This window comes from Ixodes scapularis, unplaced genomic scaffold, assembly GCF_016920785.2.
Source record: "Ixodes scapularis isolate PalLabHiFi unplaced genomic scaffold, ASM1692078v2 PGA_scaffold0__279_contigs__length_252992795, whole genome shotgun sequence".
NCBI classification, from domain to species: Eukaryota; Metazoa; Arthropoda; class Arachnida; order Ixodida; family Ixodidae; genus Ixodes; species Ixodes scapularis.
Window position 1 is genome coordinate 178,939,915 of NW_024609835.1, and position 18,458 is coordinate 178,958,372.

At 44.1% G+C, this 18,458-nt stretch overlaps 1 protein-coding gene across 1 annotated transcript in view; it reads right to left on the reverse strand.

Moving 5' to 3' along the window:
* Positions 1-12,810: 12,810 nt before the first annotated feature.
* The window catches only part of LOC8041990 (proliferation-associated protein 2G4), a 39,090-nt gene continuing 33,442 nt past the window's right edge, over positions 12,811-18,458 (reverse strand). The window contains exons 13-14 of the mRNA XM_029980642.4: positions 17,489-17,659; positions 12,811-13,024 (exon numbers count right to left, since the gene is read on the reverse strand). Coding sequence (XP_029836502.1) covers positions 17,525-17,659 — 135 coding nt within the window. The 3' untranslated portion in view covers positions 12,811-13,024; positions 17,489-17,524. The remainder of the gene's footprint in view (positions 13,025-17,488; positions 17,660-18,458) is intronic.

Below are 18,458 nucleotides of genomic sequence, written 5' to 3' on the forward strand. Positions count from 1 at the left end.
TTAATTAAAGGTCTTAAAAATTATCACTTCAACACCGTGGCTTGGCATCATTGGGTGTTGTGCCACCACTGTGCAAGACCAACATTGTCAATCGAATGTGCGCACAATATGCGCATGCTGGACATCAGTTGCGCAGCATGTGTGGCTTGGTTAAACAGTTAAAGGATGTTGCCCTCTCACGCAGAGTTCATAGTTTTCATTTTGCATTAAACCATAACTTTGTGGCCAGAGTTTTTAAAAATTTAAAGCCTGTCTTTTTCACTGTAGAATTGATGCCTGTGGTTGATAAAGTGAAGCATTTTAGCAGGCGTGGCCAACATTACCTAAATTCCAGTTTCTATTCAGCAACAAAAATTGGCATTTTCGCTACAAGGAGGTCCTTTCAAGTGGAGAAGTGTTCCCAGCTAAGAGGAAAACAGTTTTGTTATACAGGTTTTGAATATAAAATTGTTCCGGTGCAAGATATTTATCAGTGGCAGGAAATTTCCCAACACACTCATGTAATAGGAACTATCTCCTACTAGGGCTGGGAAATTTACATGAACATGATTGTTTTTTCCAGTGCATGCACATATGTAGTGACAAAGAACAGCAGGTAATCATGGAAGCAGCTTCATCATGCAGACTAGCTTGATTGTTCTAGCCTTACTGAAATACCCCGAGGGATAGCCCACCCAAAATCGAATTCAAATCGGGGGAAAATAAAAAGTGGGCTAAGTTATGAAGTGCAATAAAGAAAAAGTAAAGAAAATGTTTTAGATTTTGTGACCAGCAAAACTTGCGATTGCAGTAAGGGGTGATGAACCAAAAACGACTGTTCTTCCCAGTCAGCAATGTTTGCTTATCTCCAGCCGTGGCTAAGTAACATAATTTCTTCCAAAGTCAGGACTCTGCAATTACTAGAAATCGGCTGGATCGGTCATCTCTCGGGATATAATATATTAAGGTAGCTAGAGCAGAGAGCTTTCTAAAATGATTTATCCAAAATTACGTATGTGCACACATGGCTGTCATATCAGTAGTACTGTGTTTAATTTTGAAAGTGAAACAAATTTTTTTTTTTTTTGCTAACATTTAGTATTTTTTAGTATTTTTGCATGCACAGTTTCTCTGAAACAGCCAGTCTGAATGTTTCACAGAAAATTTTAACTATTGTGCTGTCATTTTTGTTTCAAATTGATCTTATTAAATCAGCATGATTAGAAGCGTTTTATGAGTGAAATGTTTTGAAAACATTTTTATTATAAAATTCATACCGCATAGTACTACTAGTAGGTTAATTTATCCACGTCTGAAATAGGCACATGATGTCACGAGCTGCACTACTCTGGCATTTGAAGCTCTGGATTTTTGTATGTGGTCTTCTGCAATACCAAAGAATAGCACCAAGGCATCAAAATTTTAAGTATAGTAAGCGGGTTTTATTGTCAAGTGAATTACAAAAGTAGTCAAGTATTAGAAACCATTGAGAAATAATAAATTTGACCAACCGTTTGATGGATAGTATGACATAGGCTGAATCTATAAGGGATTGATTCATGAACTTAAGGCCTCCCTGCATGCAAATATTTGATATTGGTCAACTGAACCCATATGCAATAGAGCAAGATAATTTTACTCTATACTTTTATACGAAAGTATGTGAACTTGTGAACTCTTGCAAAACGAAAAGAGTCGGAAGACACGGACATTTGAAGGAGGCCCCACAAATGACTAAAAAGTGAACTTTGTTACCTCGTAGCACTTGCTGGTCTTCAGGAATAAAGACTGGGACAAGCTAGAGACCATTGCAAGCACCAGTACAATGTCGGGCAAGTTTTTGTTTGATTGTGTAGGGGGCTGTATCCCTGCCGCTCCTCTGTTACAACACCACTGGAACAAGCCAGTGTATTTCCCTCATAAGTGATGCAATTTTTGCATTGTATTAATGGAGATAGCAAACTTTTATATGATGGTGGCATGATTGCACATAAATAATTAATGTGTTTGCCTATATTATGCTCAATTTCACCTCAACAATCTTAGTAAGAAAAGACCGGCTCGTCGCGGAGCATTTGTCTGGAGAGTTGGGATATATCTTGAGTGCATTTTAGAGTAGATATATGTTATCCTATCGAGCCATACATGCCTCAAGTGCCAAAAGCATTGCTTCTTCCTTGTAAGACTTTGCGCGACGGTGCATGAACAATGTGAAAAACTTACTTTTTTTTTTAGGTGAAAACGAGTATAGTCACCTCGACATTTTATTGGGGCAGTGGCATAGCCAGGAATTTTTTTTCGAAGGGTCTGTGGTGGCTGGGATGTCCATGACTTGGGGTATGGAGAGGGGAGGGGGGGGGTCAAAATGCTATGTGTGTATTATAGGGTCAACTAAACCTTGGCTAAGCTTTGGCATGGAGTGTACTCTAAATTCAATACATAATCTTTAAAACGGTTAAAGTTTTATAACTTAAGTATGTAGTAAAGCTTCAATGTTCAATTTGCATCAAGTGCAAACAATTGACTCGCCTCCGAAGAGCAAGCGATCTATGCCGCGAAAATTACCTGGAACCTTTTTGTTTGGGGCCATTTTGACTGGGAACATTTAGTCCAGGCCCATATTGTCTGGGACCATTTTGTCCGGATCCCAATGGGTCATACAGGTGCACGATCAGACATGAAGCATCTCTTATCGATCATATCTTGAAGGATGAAATTACTTTTCACCGAGACAACAAAAAATTGATGGTTTTTTGACCGAAGGAATATCTAAAGTCTATACCTAGAGGCGATATGTATTGAACATTATCTACCAGCAGTCGCAACTGTCAAAGTTTCTTTTGAACTCCTTTGGCATCAAGGTGGTCCAAAAGAAATCATACAGCATGTTACATGAAAAGAAGCTGTGGCTAAGACACGAACTTCAAGCTATGTTAATCGCCTGACCTTACACAGTCAACATTCAATCTCTAATCACAATTGCACCGAAGATTGGAACATTCTGACTTTGCCCCCATTTCTCCCTCCTATCGTCACATGTGAAAGACATAATCATAGAAACTGGAGGATGCTCGTGGTTTTTAAAAATAGACCTTTGCAAGGGTGGCTGGTAGGGTTCTATAAAAGAAGAAAGAAAACGTTTCACAGCCTTCATAACACCTTTTGATGTGTGCCAGAATAACAGGCTGTCATTTTGATGGAAAAAAAAATATTTTGAAACCCGGTTCGAAAACAGTGTTCTAGAAGACTTCACGGGTCAATTTGGTAACATGTAGGTGGATCACATCATTATCTGTTCTCGGAAAAGGGAGCCGCATGCCGACCATGAGTCTCAAGTTCTCAATCTCACAATTGCTAAAACCGTGCGACTTCTACTCTGTACATTGTTTTGGAACTGACTGGACAGTTCCGGGCTTTCATAAAAAAATTATGCTAACAGAAAATGCTTAACCGCCTTAACCCTTGAAAGGGGCCGGCAAGGACTTTCTTACTTGTTTTTAGTTTGCCTATACTTGCTTTTAGCTTGCTTTTTAATGAAACTTTTCTTTTCTCGAATTCCGATTTATTTTAAAAGTTATAGGCAAATTAAAATTACAAAAACAATAAAAAAAAGTAACCTCATTCACGACGTCCTTGGCTGCTTGAGTGGGCGTGAACTAAAGGAGGGGTAGTGAGCTCAGCGAGCTCTCACAGCTGCTGCACTTTGTGTCGACAACTCAAGAGGGCGCCACTAAAGCACGTTCCGGATAAGCTGTATGAAGCGAGCGGCCAGGGCGGCTCGCGTTACATTTCTGCACGATTAAACACTAATTCGGCATGGCACTTCAGTGGCCACAAACGACAGCAAACACGGGGTAAAGATCAGTTCAAAGCTGGAGCCACTTCGCACTGCCATACCGCCACACCGCCAAACCTGCTCCGAAGGCCTTCGGAACGCTCGGAACCGGTCGAATCCTCCGACCGCAGCGCCGCCTCATAGATCCGGGACTTTTCCAGTATGCGCCGCCTTTTCCACCGCTTGGTGACGGGTACGTCAACGGGTCATTTCTTGTTTCCGTACTCTATAAACTGCATTCGTTTCTTTTCCGATCTAAAATACTGAACAAAAACTACATTGAAACGGTCTGCGCCACTTATATTTTGTATTTCGACTAAAAAAAAGCCTTTAGCGGCTCTGACCAGTAGCAAGGCCAGGACCAAAGATGTCACATATCGTGCGCTTTCGGCACCGCGGGTCGCCCCCGTAGGTGGAGGTTTCCGCGTTGTCCGATTAAAATATGATGCACTGATATTTAGTTATTCCCTCTGTGCCCGCTGGCTTGCCCGAACCCCAAGAGATGTGGAAACCGCAAAAAAGGTAGACGCTTATATATGATTGCAGGGCCCCTTTAACACCAAAAGTTTTTTTCAGTCGGCTAAAAAATGTTTTTGCAGAAATGTGGTACTTAAAGTGTCCCCGAAAATATAGAAGCATTGTGAATTGTATGGGATATCCCGTTTAGCTAAAAGAGCTACCATGTCGCAAATTCGCGACAAAAGGCCAAAACGTCCCTCATTTTATGAACGTCATGTGCATAAAATTGATTTTTTTCGCGAAATTACATGTGCTGTAAAAAGTATCGAAAGGGGTGAAACCGAATTTTGCTCATTGTGTGCTAAAAACTAACAAGCACAGTGCAGAAAGCATCAAGGCTTCTACTTTATGGCTGATAGAGTTCAAAGAAGCAGTTGGAGTTTTTGTTCAGGCAAAGATCTGCCTTGCATTTGCTGCACATTGTGTTGGCGTCGGAGGGGTGGATGCAGGAATTTCCAAGGGGGGGGGGTTAGGTGTTGGCCAGTGTATCATATGTTTCAACCCCCCCCCCCCCCCCCCCCTCACTCCCCCGTTTCAACAGCCTAAATCATTACATATGCAGAAACCAAGAGGGGTGTCAGGACATCCCGCCCCGCCCGTCGCCGCCGCCCCCCCCCCCCCCCCCCCCCCCTCTGAATTTGCCACTGGTTGGTGTGCCCCTTGCAGCCGGCTTTATTACATCGCTACTTTGTGCTCTCCACAACTGGCTAGTGTCCTGTGCTATCTGTGCAGAATGTGGCTTGTGGATGCTTGTCACTTCTTTATTTCGAGTTGAGCTTGAAGAGAAGTCGAGGGTTGTCCCCCTTTGTTTGAGAGATCCTTTCCTTGCATGCAGATGGCTTTCGCAATTGCAAGCCAGAATTTTGGCAGGTCTTTCTGCTTATCTTTAGGTATGCCAAGTGACTGACAGTCTCGTCAGTAGAGGAGCCAGCTTACCACAATCACCATGTCCAAAAAGTAAAAAAAAAAAAGCTTGAGGTAATTTTTTTTTACCTCACCTGAACACAGTAGTAAGCGATCAGTGCATCAAGGAGATCAACCCCTCCCATATACTTGTTGTGTGTCACAACTGCACTAGGGCACTCAACCTGGACAGACTTCTTTTCACACCTATCCCACCTCTTGACATTGAAGACGGGTTGTGCACCGGCAAAGATACTTGCCATTGTCACTGAACAGTTGTCATACCACTTGACAACAGCCACCTTCTGGCTGTCCACCACTGCCTCATACTCTCCTGAACTTCCCCATCCCCCCTTCCGGAGATCTGTACCCGAGGCCATATTACAACCCTGTGGTCGATTCGCACTCACATTACCAAGGGCATACCATTCATGCCACGTTGTGCCAAAATCACAAGAAGCTTCAGGGATGTGAACTAATTATCACGGAACAGAAGATAGTTAAGTTGAGGCTGCACACACTGAGTCAGCTCTATGACAATGTTGCCACTGGTTCCGATGTCGGGAAACCCTGGCACCTGTTCTAAGTACACATCAAAAGAGTGTACACTCCTGGTGTCACAAAGTATAAATATATCGTAGCCCCACTTGGGAGGCTTCTTGGGGAGGTATCGTTTGATACTGGAGTGTCCTTCAAAGGGAATCATCTGCTCGTCCAGAAAGGGACATTGTTCCAGGGGAATCTGCTCGAATTTTTGGAGCAGCGACTCCAGCAGCTGGCGCACCTTGAGCAGCCTGCCCTTCAGGGTGTCGGCTGGTGGCATGCTGAGGTTGTCATTGAAGTGCAGCGAGAATTTGATCTCCCCCCTGTCCTGTGCCATGATGCCGGCAACAACTAGGGCAATCGGCATTCAGCTGACCATACAAACGAGATCTTGGTAGCCGGAACACCGACATGTAGAGTGTACAGCCTAAAACTGCTCAAGTTCAACTGCGGACAAGCCAGAGCCGCAGACAAGGCAAGAGTCTTCTTTGGGTTTTTCTGCTTGGTGACAGATTACTCTGCTGCAGGAATAAAGTAAGCACGTGGTCGTCGAAAAATCCCTGGAAGTATTCAATTGAGAATCTGACTGCCTCCCTCTTAGGCGCAGGGCCTTTCCATTGAAAGACGTCCTTACCGAAAAAGGCCGACGTTTTTGACCATTGCACAGACAGATTCACTCTTTTAGAGGGAGCTGGAACTAATTCTTCTTTTTCACTCGTGTCATGATCGGGAGGGGAGTTTGCTGGGAGGATTGTAGTCCGCGTACTCGTCGCCTAGACAACCGTCATCGCTTCTATCTTCGGTAGGTATACGTGTCCTGCACGGCATTGTCTTCTTCCCATAGAAGCGAGCTTCCATGACCTACAAAATATAAAAATTATTATTAAATATAAGTGACAAGCTAGAAATATTTCTTTGAGATGAGCCAAAATGCAACATGCAAATCACTGAATGCTGAGTGTTGCAAATTCGAGACAAAGCGAGCACCTTCCTTATTATGTCGAGGGCCTCAATATTAAGGACACATGTGGTTTCTACAGTTAGTTCGAACCACATACAAACTAGGAACAATTTTAAAACAACAACTTACCAGTTAATTTAGTAGAAGCCAAGCTGGGAATAGGAGGACCATGTGCTGTGAAATCTGTTGTCCACCGGCTAAGGTTGTTTACTGCGTGAAGTACACCCGGCCGCCGACAGATGGCACAAACATACTGACTGTGGCACTTCGGAAAATGTGTTGTGAATTTGCGACAGTCAGCGCTGGGAGCATAGATGAAGGATCAAGTGCACGTCAGGGGTATGTCGTTATTTCACAACATATATCCATAAAGGGTCAAAGCGTTATTTGTCTACAGTGCAATCCACTTATAACAACAATAAGAAAACCTGAAAATGCTATTGTTACAGCCGATTAGAGGTGTATCTGGAGTTTTGGACACCCCACGCAAAAATGCATGGTCCTCTAGAAACCGATCATTATAAGTGGCACATTGTTATAAGCGATATATTGTTCTATGTGGTATCGTTATAAGTGGATTGCACTGTAGTTCAATGAATGTGAATGAGCATACAAAGTAGGTCAAGGCCATCTCCCAGAATTAATCCTGGTGTTGTTCCAGACCACAACTTGCCGTTTTAATTCCATATGCATGCCGCACTGTATAACTCTGGTGCCATTCTCTACCACGAGTGAATAACAGAACTCCTGCATTACCATCCGAATGCCCTTGGATACTGCTCCTACAAATTTTATTAACACAAAAAACCTATACTCTCTACAAAAAAAAAATAGTGTAGTAGTCATTATAGGGGTGCCTCGCCGGGTGGATCATTAATGTACAATATACATTTGACGTGACCCAATGACGGGGAAGGAACTTCCAAATGCACATGCCCCATCAAGACTTCACATATCAAAGAAACCCTCGAGGAAGGCATCACTCATCTAGATATTTGGGAAGACACTTAAGACATTGGCGCTAGAGCCACTAAATAAGCTGCGCTTAGAGTATCGGCACTCCGTCCCCTGACATTGTTGTGGGCACCGCCATTTTGGCTCGTATGCAGAGCAGACGCAACTGCCGATCGTCACGATTCAAAAGTGTGACTTCCTCAGCATTAGATTCGGTGTTAGAAAGCTCGTGTAATATTGCTTTGCTCTGTTGCGAACGGTTTAAACATTTGTGGAGGGCGGAAAAACATTTACTGTGATTTCAAATAAAGCTTCAGATAACTGGCAACCATGATTTTAAGACACAATATGGCCAAGTGTCGTTACTCTGAAGCGTAGCTTATTTAGTGGCACTAATTGGCGCTTTGAAATAAACAATTGGATGTGCTTGAGCCTGCTTACCCACAATCTTGCAACTCTACCTCGATAGCCCGGAATCTGGGCACGATGGAGTTTGGGGAACCTATTGAAAACTGAGAACGTTATGGTGGAAGGACATGAAAAGGTGCCTGGTCAAGTATGTTTGACCCTGCCATGTGTGCCAAGTGAACAATACCAAACAACCACAGTAAATCAAATGGTGGTGCCTAATATTCTTGGGTGCTCTTTGGAGCTGTCCATCTTGATTTTAAAGAATTAGGCAAGAAAGGATGAGGCAAAAAGAACACAAGCATTCCTCATTATCACTGTCAAATGTACAGTCTCCTGCAATATGAAAGACCCACTGGGAGCGTGTGGCCGAGACGGAGGCGGGCAGGGGTGCAGCGCACGCTTCAGGCAATTTTATTTTGCTTCGGGGAGAGGACACTCACTCGAGGCTTAACCGGGCCAGAACACTCTTAAGTTTTTGGTTTAAGTTTAGTAGAAGAGCACACTCCAACAGCGTCATGGCCAGAGATATGGTCACAAAGGCTTGAAACAAGCTAGTCATCACTGATTTTACAGCGAAGCTGTTATGCGCTAGGATCTGGGAAAAAATGTGCCCGCAGCTGTTGACAGAAAACTGCCCATTGGTCATGGCAAGTACAAATAAATAAAAATAAAGAGGGGGTAACCAGCGTGAGTCAGCCTTCCGTGGCATTATTAAATAGTGATGTCCTGATCCCTTGTTATCATCTCTAGGCATCATCCTCAAAGTCGTCCAAGAGGTCGTCCTAGAAATTGTCCTCGAGGCAGTCCTCTAGGCACTGTCCTAGACGTCGTATAAATAAAAGCTTTGCTGATCCTCCATCTTCACGTGAAGTGGAAGGGCTTTACAATTTTTTTTTATCAGTTCTCTCTGGTGTAAAATGTCAGAGCAGGCACTGCAAAATAAACAAATATTACAGTTATACTAGAGTCCTGTATTTCAGAGATAAAATTAGTTGAAGAGCACATTTATTGGTTAGAATAATGGCACAGACCTCGCCCTTTAAAAGATTAAGAATAATCACACTGGCTCAGGTTCTCCGACAGAATTTGCTGCTTTAATAAGACAGAGCTGTGGCACGATGTTGATGAACTGCTCTCCGCTGCGAAACTGAAACTGATCAACACGTGTTGTGCTTTAGCCGATTCCAGAGAGTCCTGGCCTTGCGGTAGAATGGAAACTACTCATCGCAACGAAAGAAGGCTTGTTTCGTTTTGGTCCTGGGCCAGGGGCCTATTTAAGAAAATGATTAAAGTCCGGATAATTAGATTGTTAATCATTTTTGTATAATTACCTTTTTTAATATTGTGTTTAAGGGCATTGTTTCAATAGCCAAATTGCTCAATATCATCGAAAAACACTAAATCAACAAATTGCAGGACAATAAAAGGCACGCGGGGCATTTTAAAGTTTTCTAAAAAACCGCACAAAATCGACGGGTTTTTAAGTTTCGGTTTGTAATCGGAGCGCATCTCTGCCCCAACAGCACCGCGCCCCGTGGAGAAATAGTGCAACCAGCCTCTGCTGCGTTGTGCGAGGACAGCGCAGCAGAGGCTGGTTGCACTATTTCTTCACGGGGCGCAGTGCCGTCAGGGCCGAGATGCGCTCCAATTGCAAACTGAAACTTAAAAACCCGTCTAATTTTTGTTGTTTTTCAGAAAGCCATAAAAATGCTTCGCATGCTTTCTTTTGTCTACAATATGTTTATTTCGTGTTTTTCGATAATACTCAGCAAGATTCTAATTGAAACCATGCACTTAAACTCAATATTAAAAAAAGAAATTAACAATCTAATTATCTCAGACTTCAACAATTTTCCTAAATAGGCCCCTGGCCCAGGACCAAAACAACACAAGCCTTTTTTCGTTGCGACGAGTAACAATATCGAATTTGTCCACTTTTCGTGAAACAGCCTGTATATGAATATGGAAAGCATATTTCCAGTTTTTATCGATTACTATTTGTTATTTGAAAACATGAATTTTATGTTTTTGAATAAATCCAGAAAATGCTTGCTGGTAAAATGTTTAGTCATTTCGGATTTATTCATAAAACCCTGAACTTTGTTGTCCTGATGGCAAAGAAGAAAGACTTAAAAGGTCCAGAGAAGTTGCTCCACTTTTAAAATCGACAAAAGGAGGCTTAGCGTTTATCTCGTCAAGTTTTGCTCACGGGTCATTGTAGCTTCATGTCCCCACAGCCTTCATTCCAGTTTGGACCATACTAATCTTGTTTCTTACAGGAAGGAAAGGGTTTGTTTTTCTAACAGGGAAAGTTATGAACCTGTAGATTTCATAGGAGGGTGTGGGGGACCAGTCCATTCTGCACAGCTGTGAGGTGGAGTGATGGAATAGAATGGGAAGAAAATGAGCTTCCATGCGACTGCATCAAGAGATTTTAAAGTATCAACATTTACTGCACTATCTCATGTCTGCAAGTTCTGTCGTAGGATGAAAGCACCCTTGCCAATTGCAAGGGTGCCTGCAATGCCAAATCTAGCTAAAGAAATATCATTCAATACAAGCGTGCTCTTAATAATTTGCGTATGTTTGTGTCTAGATATCATTTATATTTAACCAGAATTCTGAAAAATTGAGAACACAAATTAAACCAAATTTTGGGGAATTTGGAATCTACAAAAATAAGCTCCAATCAATCCTACATCAGAAAAAAAAGTGAAAGCCGTTTACAACTCCCTGTAACGCCAAATTGGAGCACAGCCCTTGAGGAGGAGGAGTGAAGGGTACTGAGGGGAGGGTAAACCCCTCCTTCTCCTCCCCATTCTTTGATATGCTCCGGGAGGGGGGGAGGGGGAGTTGTCACGTGACTTCGGGGAGGGGGGAGGGTCACGTGACCTCGGGGAGGCGTGACCTTGGGGAGGGGACCACGTGACCTTGATAACGCCGACGGCGACGCCGCTCAAGCCGGAAACGGGCGCCTAAAAGCTGTGCTCTAAAAAAAAAAAAAAAAAAAAAAAAACATGCAGAAGACATTTAAGACTGCTTATCTGTAGGAATGCAAAAGTATTCCTACAAGCAGCGCACCGCATCTTTTTTGTACAGGCGTGGCGCCCCCACCGGTCTTATGACTTTTGTGACAAGTATTTGCATTGCGCTTTGACAGTTGCATCATGCTCCCCCCCTAAGCAGGCGCGGTGTCCCCGCCAGCCTCACGGCTGCCGTGACAAAGCATCTGCATTGCTGTGCTTTTCTTTGCGTTTTATTTCCAAGGCGCGTCCACTTTGACCTTGAGCGATGCTTAGTTGACGACGTATTGTTGGCCATCTTTCGGACACACCGCCGACGCCTTTTCTTGTAATGGGACATACAAGGCATGTTCGTGCCTTAAAATATAATAAAAAATAAATTTGCAACATGCTTTGAATTTTACAAAAAAATAAACTCTGAAAACGTGGAACCCTAATTTAGTTTCAAGCTTTTTAGCGGGTCTAGCTGCTAAGCGGCTTGGCCCCGAAAATCCCCAGCTTAGGTTACGCTAACGTTGCACCTCCATAGCAACGGGCAAATCCATGAAATTCTGCGCGGGTCACGAGGCGAGTGACGGAGCGCCAGGAATCTCCTGGGTCGCCCAACCACGAAATCAGACACCTCGTTTGGTAGCACGCTGCACATTCCATTTTGCCTTTACCAGACTGCGATATTGGTCCCCCTAATTTCCACTGAAATTCCGAGTGCACAAACACTTTAAAGACCTCCATGACCTCCTCAGCTGCCTGCCAACCGCCGAGGGGCAGTGCCTCACGGCTTGGAAACCGGTCTCAGAATGATATTTTCGTGCTCTAGTTACTCGCAGAATGAGGATAGCAAAGCGCATCTTTTGAACGGCCAGCCTTTGGCAGATGCTCCATGCCTTCCGCCGCACCTTGGCTGCATGCGCACGCTTGAGGTGCATGAAACATTGAAGCGTCGTCGAAGATGGGGAGCGTGCGAGCTTGCTATACTTTGTTTCACCATAACTTCGCAAGAAGTGAACGCCGTGGCCCCCTCGAGCCAATCGGACCGACATAGGCGAAGTACATGACAGTTCTTGCCGCGGGTGGAGGTGCAAAGGAGCACCCCGAGGAGTTGAAAAAAAGAGGGGAAGGAGCAAGTCCTCCGCTTACCCGTACTGTCCTTGCCGTGTCCCAGACGTTGCTTTACTCCTTCTAGATTAGCCGTTCGTTCAAAATATGCACAAAAGCGGCTTTCCTCTCTCCCCCACCGGTGACTCTTACGGCGCTGCATCCTCTGACGCACCTAACGACTCACTGGGACGGAGCATGGCATTAACCGTAAAGGTAGGAAGCTTCTGGAAGCGACATGATGCCACCAGGGGTGAAGCCGGAAGTTAGGAGAGACACACGCCCCCCCAACCAAAACCAAGAGACGCCATTGGACAAAAAGGAGAACCGGCTCAACAGCTGTTTCGGTCACCCTTGGGTCTTTTGGTTTTGGTGGTCGTGGGGGTGTGTCCCTCCGCACTTTTGGCTTCACCTCTGGTGGCGTCATGTCGTCTTCGGAAGTTTCCTACCTCCATGGCACCGACCTTTCCGACTTCATTTGCCGCGTTTTCGGAATGGCTGCAATTCCCCACCTTCGTGCCGTCGAGCAACAATGCCAATGAGCCTCGAAGTGGCGAAACCGTGTAAAGGGCGAGACGGTCGAGTGCGCAGGAAGGAATCTCGAGAGACGTCGCTTTATTTCGTCCGGGTGTGGCCGCTGGCCGGAACGTGACGAGGCCGGGGTACTGGGACGACGGCAGCCTGCCCACGACATGGTGATGGTCCTTGCGCCTTGCTTTTCTTATAAAACACCGTCGAGACAAAACTAAAAGGATGAAGGGAAGGCTGGTCGCCCGGGGTGCCCGTGCTCATCCACTCCACCTGCAAAGGGGAAGCCCCGAAAACTTCTCAGTTATCTTCATCTGTTCTGCGGAACAACTGGTATATCAAAGTTTACGACGGTACCAAATACGCTGGGATCATGAAAGTTCGGCCAGAGTGTGGTATGGGGCCAAACGCTGCCACCGAGTGCTCCACAATCATTAAAAAGGTCATAAAAAAGTATCTGTCAGATTTAAAATTTTGTTTTTTTTCCGTTCGTTATACCGTGAAGACGTCGATTACCAAGTATTATGTCGAAGTATTGCGTCGACGTTTTAAAAACCACGTTTAAAAATTGTGTTTTTCGGACCGTCTGTAACGACCGTGCGACACCCTACGGCAGCGTGAGCAACAAAACGGGGTGGTAGCCATTTAAAAAGGTTGAACAGAACAGTGATAATGAGTTCGAAATTCGGCACAAAATTATTCTAAACACGACCACCAGAGTGTCTCCAACTCGTGAGGGAGGGCACAAGCTGGTTCTGTCAATGGGGGATGGGGCCAATCGTCCCTATTCCCCAGCCTTTCATTACCATGTACCATGTTTAAATAAAGGTTCCCCTGAGCTTGTGAAGGTTGTTCCCAGCCTTCCACCTGCCCCTCTAAGCCCAGTTAATTTTAATATCACTATATTTATGAAATGTGGCATGTCATCGACAAATTGGCCATAGTTATTTCAATCAAGGTAATTTATAAATCTGCTTGCTGCATGCAACTTTTTACCAATTTCAAATTTCACAAACAAAAAAAGCATGAACGATGAACGCGGGTTGACAAGACATTGCTGCATAACATATATATTTCGCATATTTGCGGCGGGTTAGCCCCATTGAGTGCGCTTCTCACTGAGCACTTGTGTATTGCGGGGAAGCAATACCAGCGGAGCCCGCAAGCTGTGCAGGTATTGCTTCCCTGCAGTGCACGGGTGCTCGGTGAGAAGCTCACTCAGTGGGGTTCTTCTGCCACGATCAACATTTTGAGCAGTACGAACATTTGTTCATCTCGAAGCAAATATTAAATAGCGTATTACTTGGAACAACCATTCAAAAATTATAAATATTTGAGCAACACTAGTATACCATGGTGCACGAGATGGAACAAAGCATTGCATCTTCTCCCAGATGTACTTCTGGAGTTCTTGACTTCTGGCCCTATTCTACCAACCCACCTGTCTTTCCTTTTTAAAGGACACATGCAAAGGAAAAAAAATTTTTTTTTAGACAGCTTAGATGGAAAAAGGATGTCATAAAACGATTTTACAACGAAGAAAAAAAATTTTTAGAGCTATATTCACGGCGCTATACGAATTTGTAGTTGGCGCTCGCGGGAGCCGCCACTGGTCACGTGGTAGGCCCGCGCGCCGCCGCGCTGCGTCGCCGCCGCACGCTGAGCGTTGTGCGAATGCCGCTTCAACGCGTTTCTCCACGCCGCCGTCGCCGCCGCCGCACAAGTTCGTCTGCTTCGGGGCGCCGCCGCCGTCGTCTGACCGGCGCACAGGTCTATCACGTCTGCTTGCGCTTTTTCAGGAGTTTCCTTTGGGCTCTAAAAGTTACTTATTCATCTTAGTTTTTTGTTTTACTTCAAACAAAGATGAATAAGTTACTGTTAGAGGCCATAGGAAGCTTCCGAAAGAACGCAAGCACCACGTGATAAATAAAGACCAGTCACGTGATAAATACAGACCACTTTTCCGCGGTGCCCGCGGGCGCCAACTACAAATTCGTTTTGCGCCGTAAATATAGCTCTACAAATTTTTTTTCTTCGTTGTAAAATCGTTTTATGGTGTCCTTTTTCCATCTAAGCCGTTTAAAAAAAAATGTTTTTTTCCTTTGCATGTGTCCTTTAAGGCAGAATGTGATACATGGCTGGCACGGTTAGGTGCCAGCAACGGAAGTCGACAGACCGACCGCCAGCCAAACGCTGACGCAGAGCTCACCTTCTGATTTATTGGACACCAGTGCCCATGTTACTCTCAATGGGGGAAAATATCAAGTGTTCAGACGTAGAGCAGGGTTTTCACGTTAGATCATACAATGATGATCCAGGTCATACTTTTTATATTTATGTAAAAATATTTATAATATATATAGGGTGATCTAAGTAACCTGGCTCAATCTAAAATGGACTGTAAAAATCAATGCCTGCACATAGCAATCTAAACTTTTGGTAAAAGGTGTATTTTACAGGTCGGTTTTTTCTTGTAAAATTACGTAGCACTGCTCTTTCTGTAAAATATAGGACCAAGAAATTGGCCGCGGTCTACGGCAGGCGGCAACTTAGACAACCAAGTCCAGTAGCGGGGTGTGTTTGGCGTCCGTATTGATATATGGCGTCGGGAGCAGCAACCAAAAGTGCAGCTGACCAGCGAAAGAAAGCAGACGACACGCAGACGAAATCCGTTAACAGCAAAAGCGCCGCCGTTATGCAGACGCGTTTTTTTTTACTTTAAGTTTTGCTTTTATTGTTTGCATTTATTTTTTAACCAAAGGTAAATTTCAAAAAGATTATGTTCATTTTAATAAAAGACGGTGGTCGAGAGCCACTGTGATAAGGAGGTAGCGCCATGTATCAATATGAACGCCAAGCACGCCCTGCTACATGACTTGGTAGTCTGCGTCGCCGCCCGCCGTAGACCCTGGCAAGTTTCTTGGCCCTATCTTTTACAGAAAGAGAGCTACACTTTGCAATTTTACAAGAAAAAACCGAGCTGTGAAATACATCTTTGATGAAAAGTTTAGATTGCTACATGCAGGCGTCAATTTTTACAGTCCATTTTTGATCGAGCCTGGTGACTTGGGTCACCCTATATATTTATATGCACGAACACTGCATAAAATTTTCTAAATGTGAAATTTCTACGCTTGAGGCGTGGAGATCGCCAAGGTTTCACGATGGTACTTTGCACCGCCATCAATTTTACACCAAAGCATACACAGAATAATATTTCCTACTTATTTGATAAAAGTTTTACGACAGATACGCAGAATATTAAAAATTGCAATAAAATGTATTTTTTTTGTGCAAACAAAGCTACAAAACATGTCAAAGAAACATGTTTTAGAGACACATTACAAATTATTTACCAACAACTACTTTATATAAAATGGTGCAAACTATATTAAAATGAGCATCTCTAAATGCATTTTATGAATATACAGGGTGTTTCAGAGAATGCAGGCGGAATCGCTCCTGCAAAAACTGCTCATCGCAACAAAAAAAAAGGCTTGTGGCGTTTTGGTCCTGGGCATTTAGGAAAATGATTAAAGTTTGGGATAATTAAGTTGTAAATTATTTTTGCATATTAACTTTTTTAATATTGTGTTTAAGGGCATAGTTTAAATTAGGAAATTGCTCAGCATTATCGAAAAATACTATATCAATAAAATTGCAGAAAGATAGAAGGCACGCGAAGCATTTTACGGGTTTCTGAAAAACCGCACAAAATTTACGGGCAGAGGTTGGTTGCACTATCTCTCCACGGGGCGGCACCGCGCCCCGGGGAGAGATAGTGCAACCAACCTCTGCTGCGCCGTCATCGCGCGACGCAGCAGAGGCTGGTTACACCATCTTTCCACGGGGCGCGGTGCCGCCGGGGCTGAGATGCGCTCTGATAGCAAACCGAAACTTCAAAACCCGTAAAATATTTCGCGTGCCTTCTATCGTTCTGCAATTTGTTGATATAGTATTTTTCGATAATGCTGAGAAATTTAAACTATGCCCTTAAATACAATATTAAAAAAGTGAATTATGCAAAACTAATTAACAACTTAATTATCCCGAACCAAAATGCCACAAGCCTTTTTTCGTTGCGATGAGTAGTTTTCGCAGGAGTGATTTGGCCTGCGTTTTCTGAAACACCCTGTATAAAAAAGATATGCTAAACCATTATTGTAGTTGCATTAGTAATTCAGAAACACGGCCGATTTCCCTAAATGTGGCAAAATTGCACATCAATATTTAAAGAACTCCATCTTTTATTTCTTTTAACTGAGTTAGCTTGTCTTTGTTACGGGGGCTTTGCCACATTACGTCGGCTCCAAAGAAAGGTCTTCTAGAACCAACATGGGCTATCGAGTGGTGCTGCTGTCGCACGAGCAGTCTAAGAAACAGTATCTTGCACTTTTGTTTAGTATTGCTGGTGTGAGCTTTCCCAACAATCATTTGACACCATCAGACTTCTTGTAACCATCCGGAACAAGCTGTACTGCCCCCATATTGTGACATTTGACATTGCATTCCCAGTGTTGCTGATAGAGGCTCTTGGCATCTCACCCAAATTTTAAATTAAATAGAATTTCGGACACAAGGATTACTGCGACTCGTAATTTGGGCTTCAAGTTCAGATGTGTCCATTGATCTGTTGAGTCTATTTTCAGGCAAATCGGTGACTGGCAAAAAGGTGAAACAAGAGGCTCTACTAGACGCTGGTGGCTCCTCCGCAGCCGGGCGGGCGGTGGCACCTACTTGGGCCAAGGGGTTCCTGGGCTGGCACCGTGCTCCTCAGTCCTCGGCCGCCAGCTGATCCGCCTCGGCCGGAGACTCTCCCACACCGTCGCCCGCATTCAGCACGGCTTTCTCCGCCTTCTTCTTTTTCTTCTTGGCCGACTTGGCAATAACCGAGCGGTTCAGCAGGGCCTGGGCACGCACGGGGCAAGAGCTCGAAGGACAATCCCCTCTGGGCCGCGTGCTTCGCTCGCGCAACACGTCTCGGAATCGAGGGAGCTCTAATGGAACACTAATGCCTGGCTGTTAGACAGCGTAGTTTACAGTATATTGTGCATTTTCGTTGCAAGAATTACTCCTGCACATTGCATGCGTCGACAGGGAACGTAAATTTACCACCTTGGCCGAATACATTAAATCTGGGCTACATTCAAGGTATGACAGTATACGAAACACTGTGTCAAAATGACGACGCATCTGTCCCAAAAATTGTTGTATAAAAAGCCGCCGCTCTTTAGTGAATTTTTTTGTCTCGGAGTTTTTAGAATATTCTGCCACGGCCAGTTATTGGCATATGATGCCCCATCATTAATGAATGAGACCCGCAAGTCTGCTTTCCTCCAGAGCATACAGATAACCAAGCACTGCTTTCAATGGATTATAAGTAAATTTTGATGCCTAATCTTTGAGGCTTCTGGCATGCCTCAGCGACAAACTAAAAAATAATTTACGCCATTTGATTCTTTGTTGTGGTGCCACATCCGTCATACTGTGGACACTTTGGCCAAAATTTCGTCAACTGGAAACTGTCATTGACAGAAAATTCTGACAAATACTAATGAGGCACAAAATGCCAATCCTTTGCCTAGAGTGACCAAAATGGTGGGAGCAGGGTATATTGTGCCTGTTTCCCTACACTGCAAACTTCTTTGCCAGGCATTTGCACCTGAGCTCCGATGACCTGGAAGCTTCTTCAACTTGTTGCGTGCAA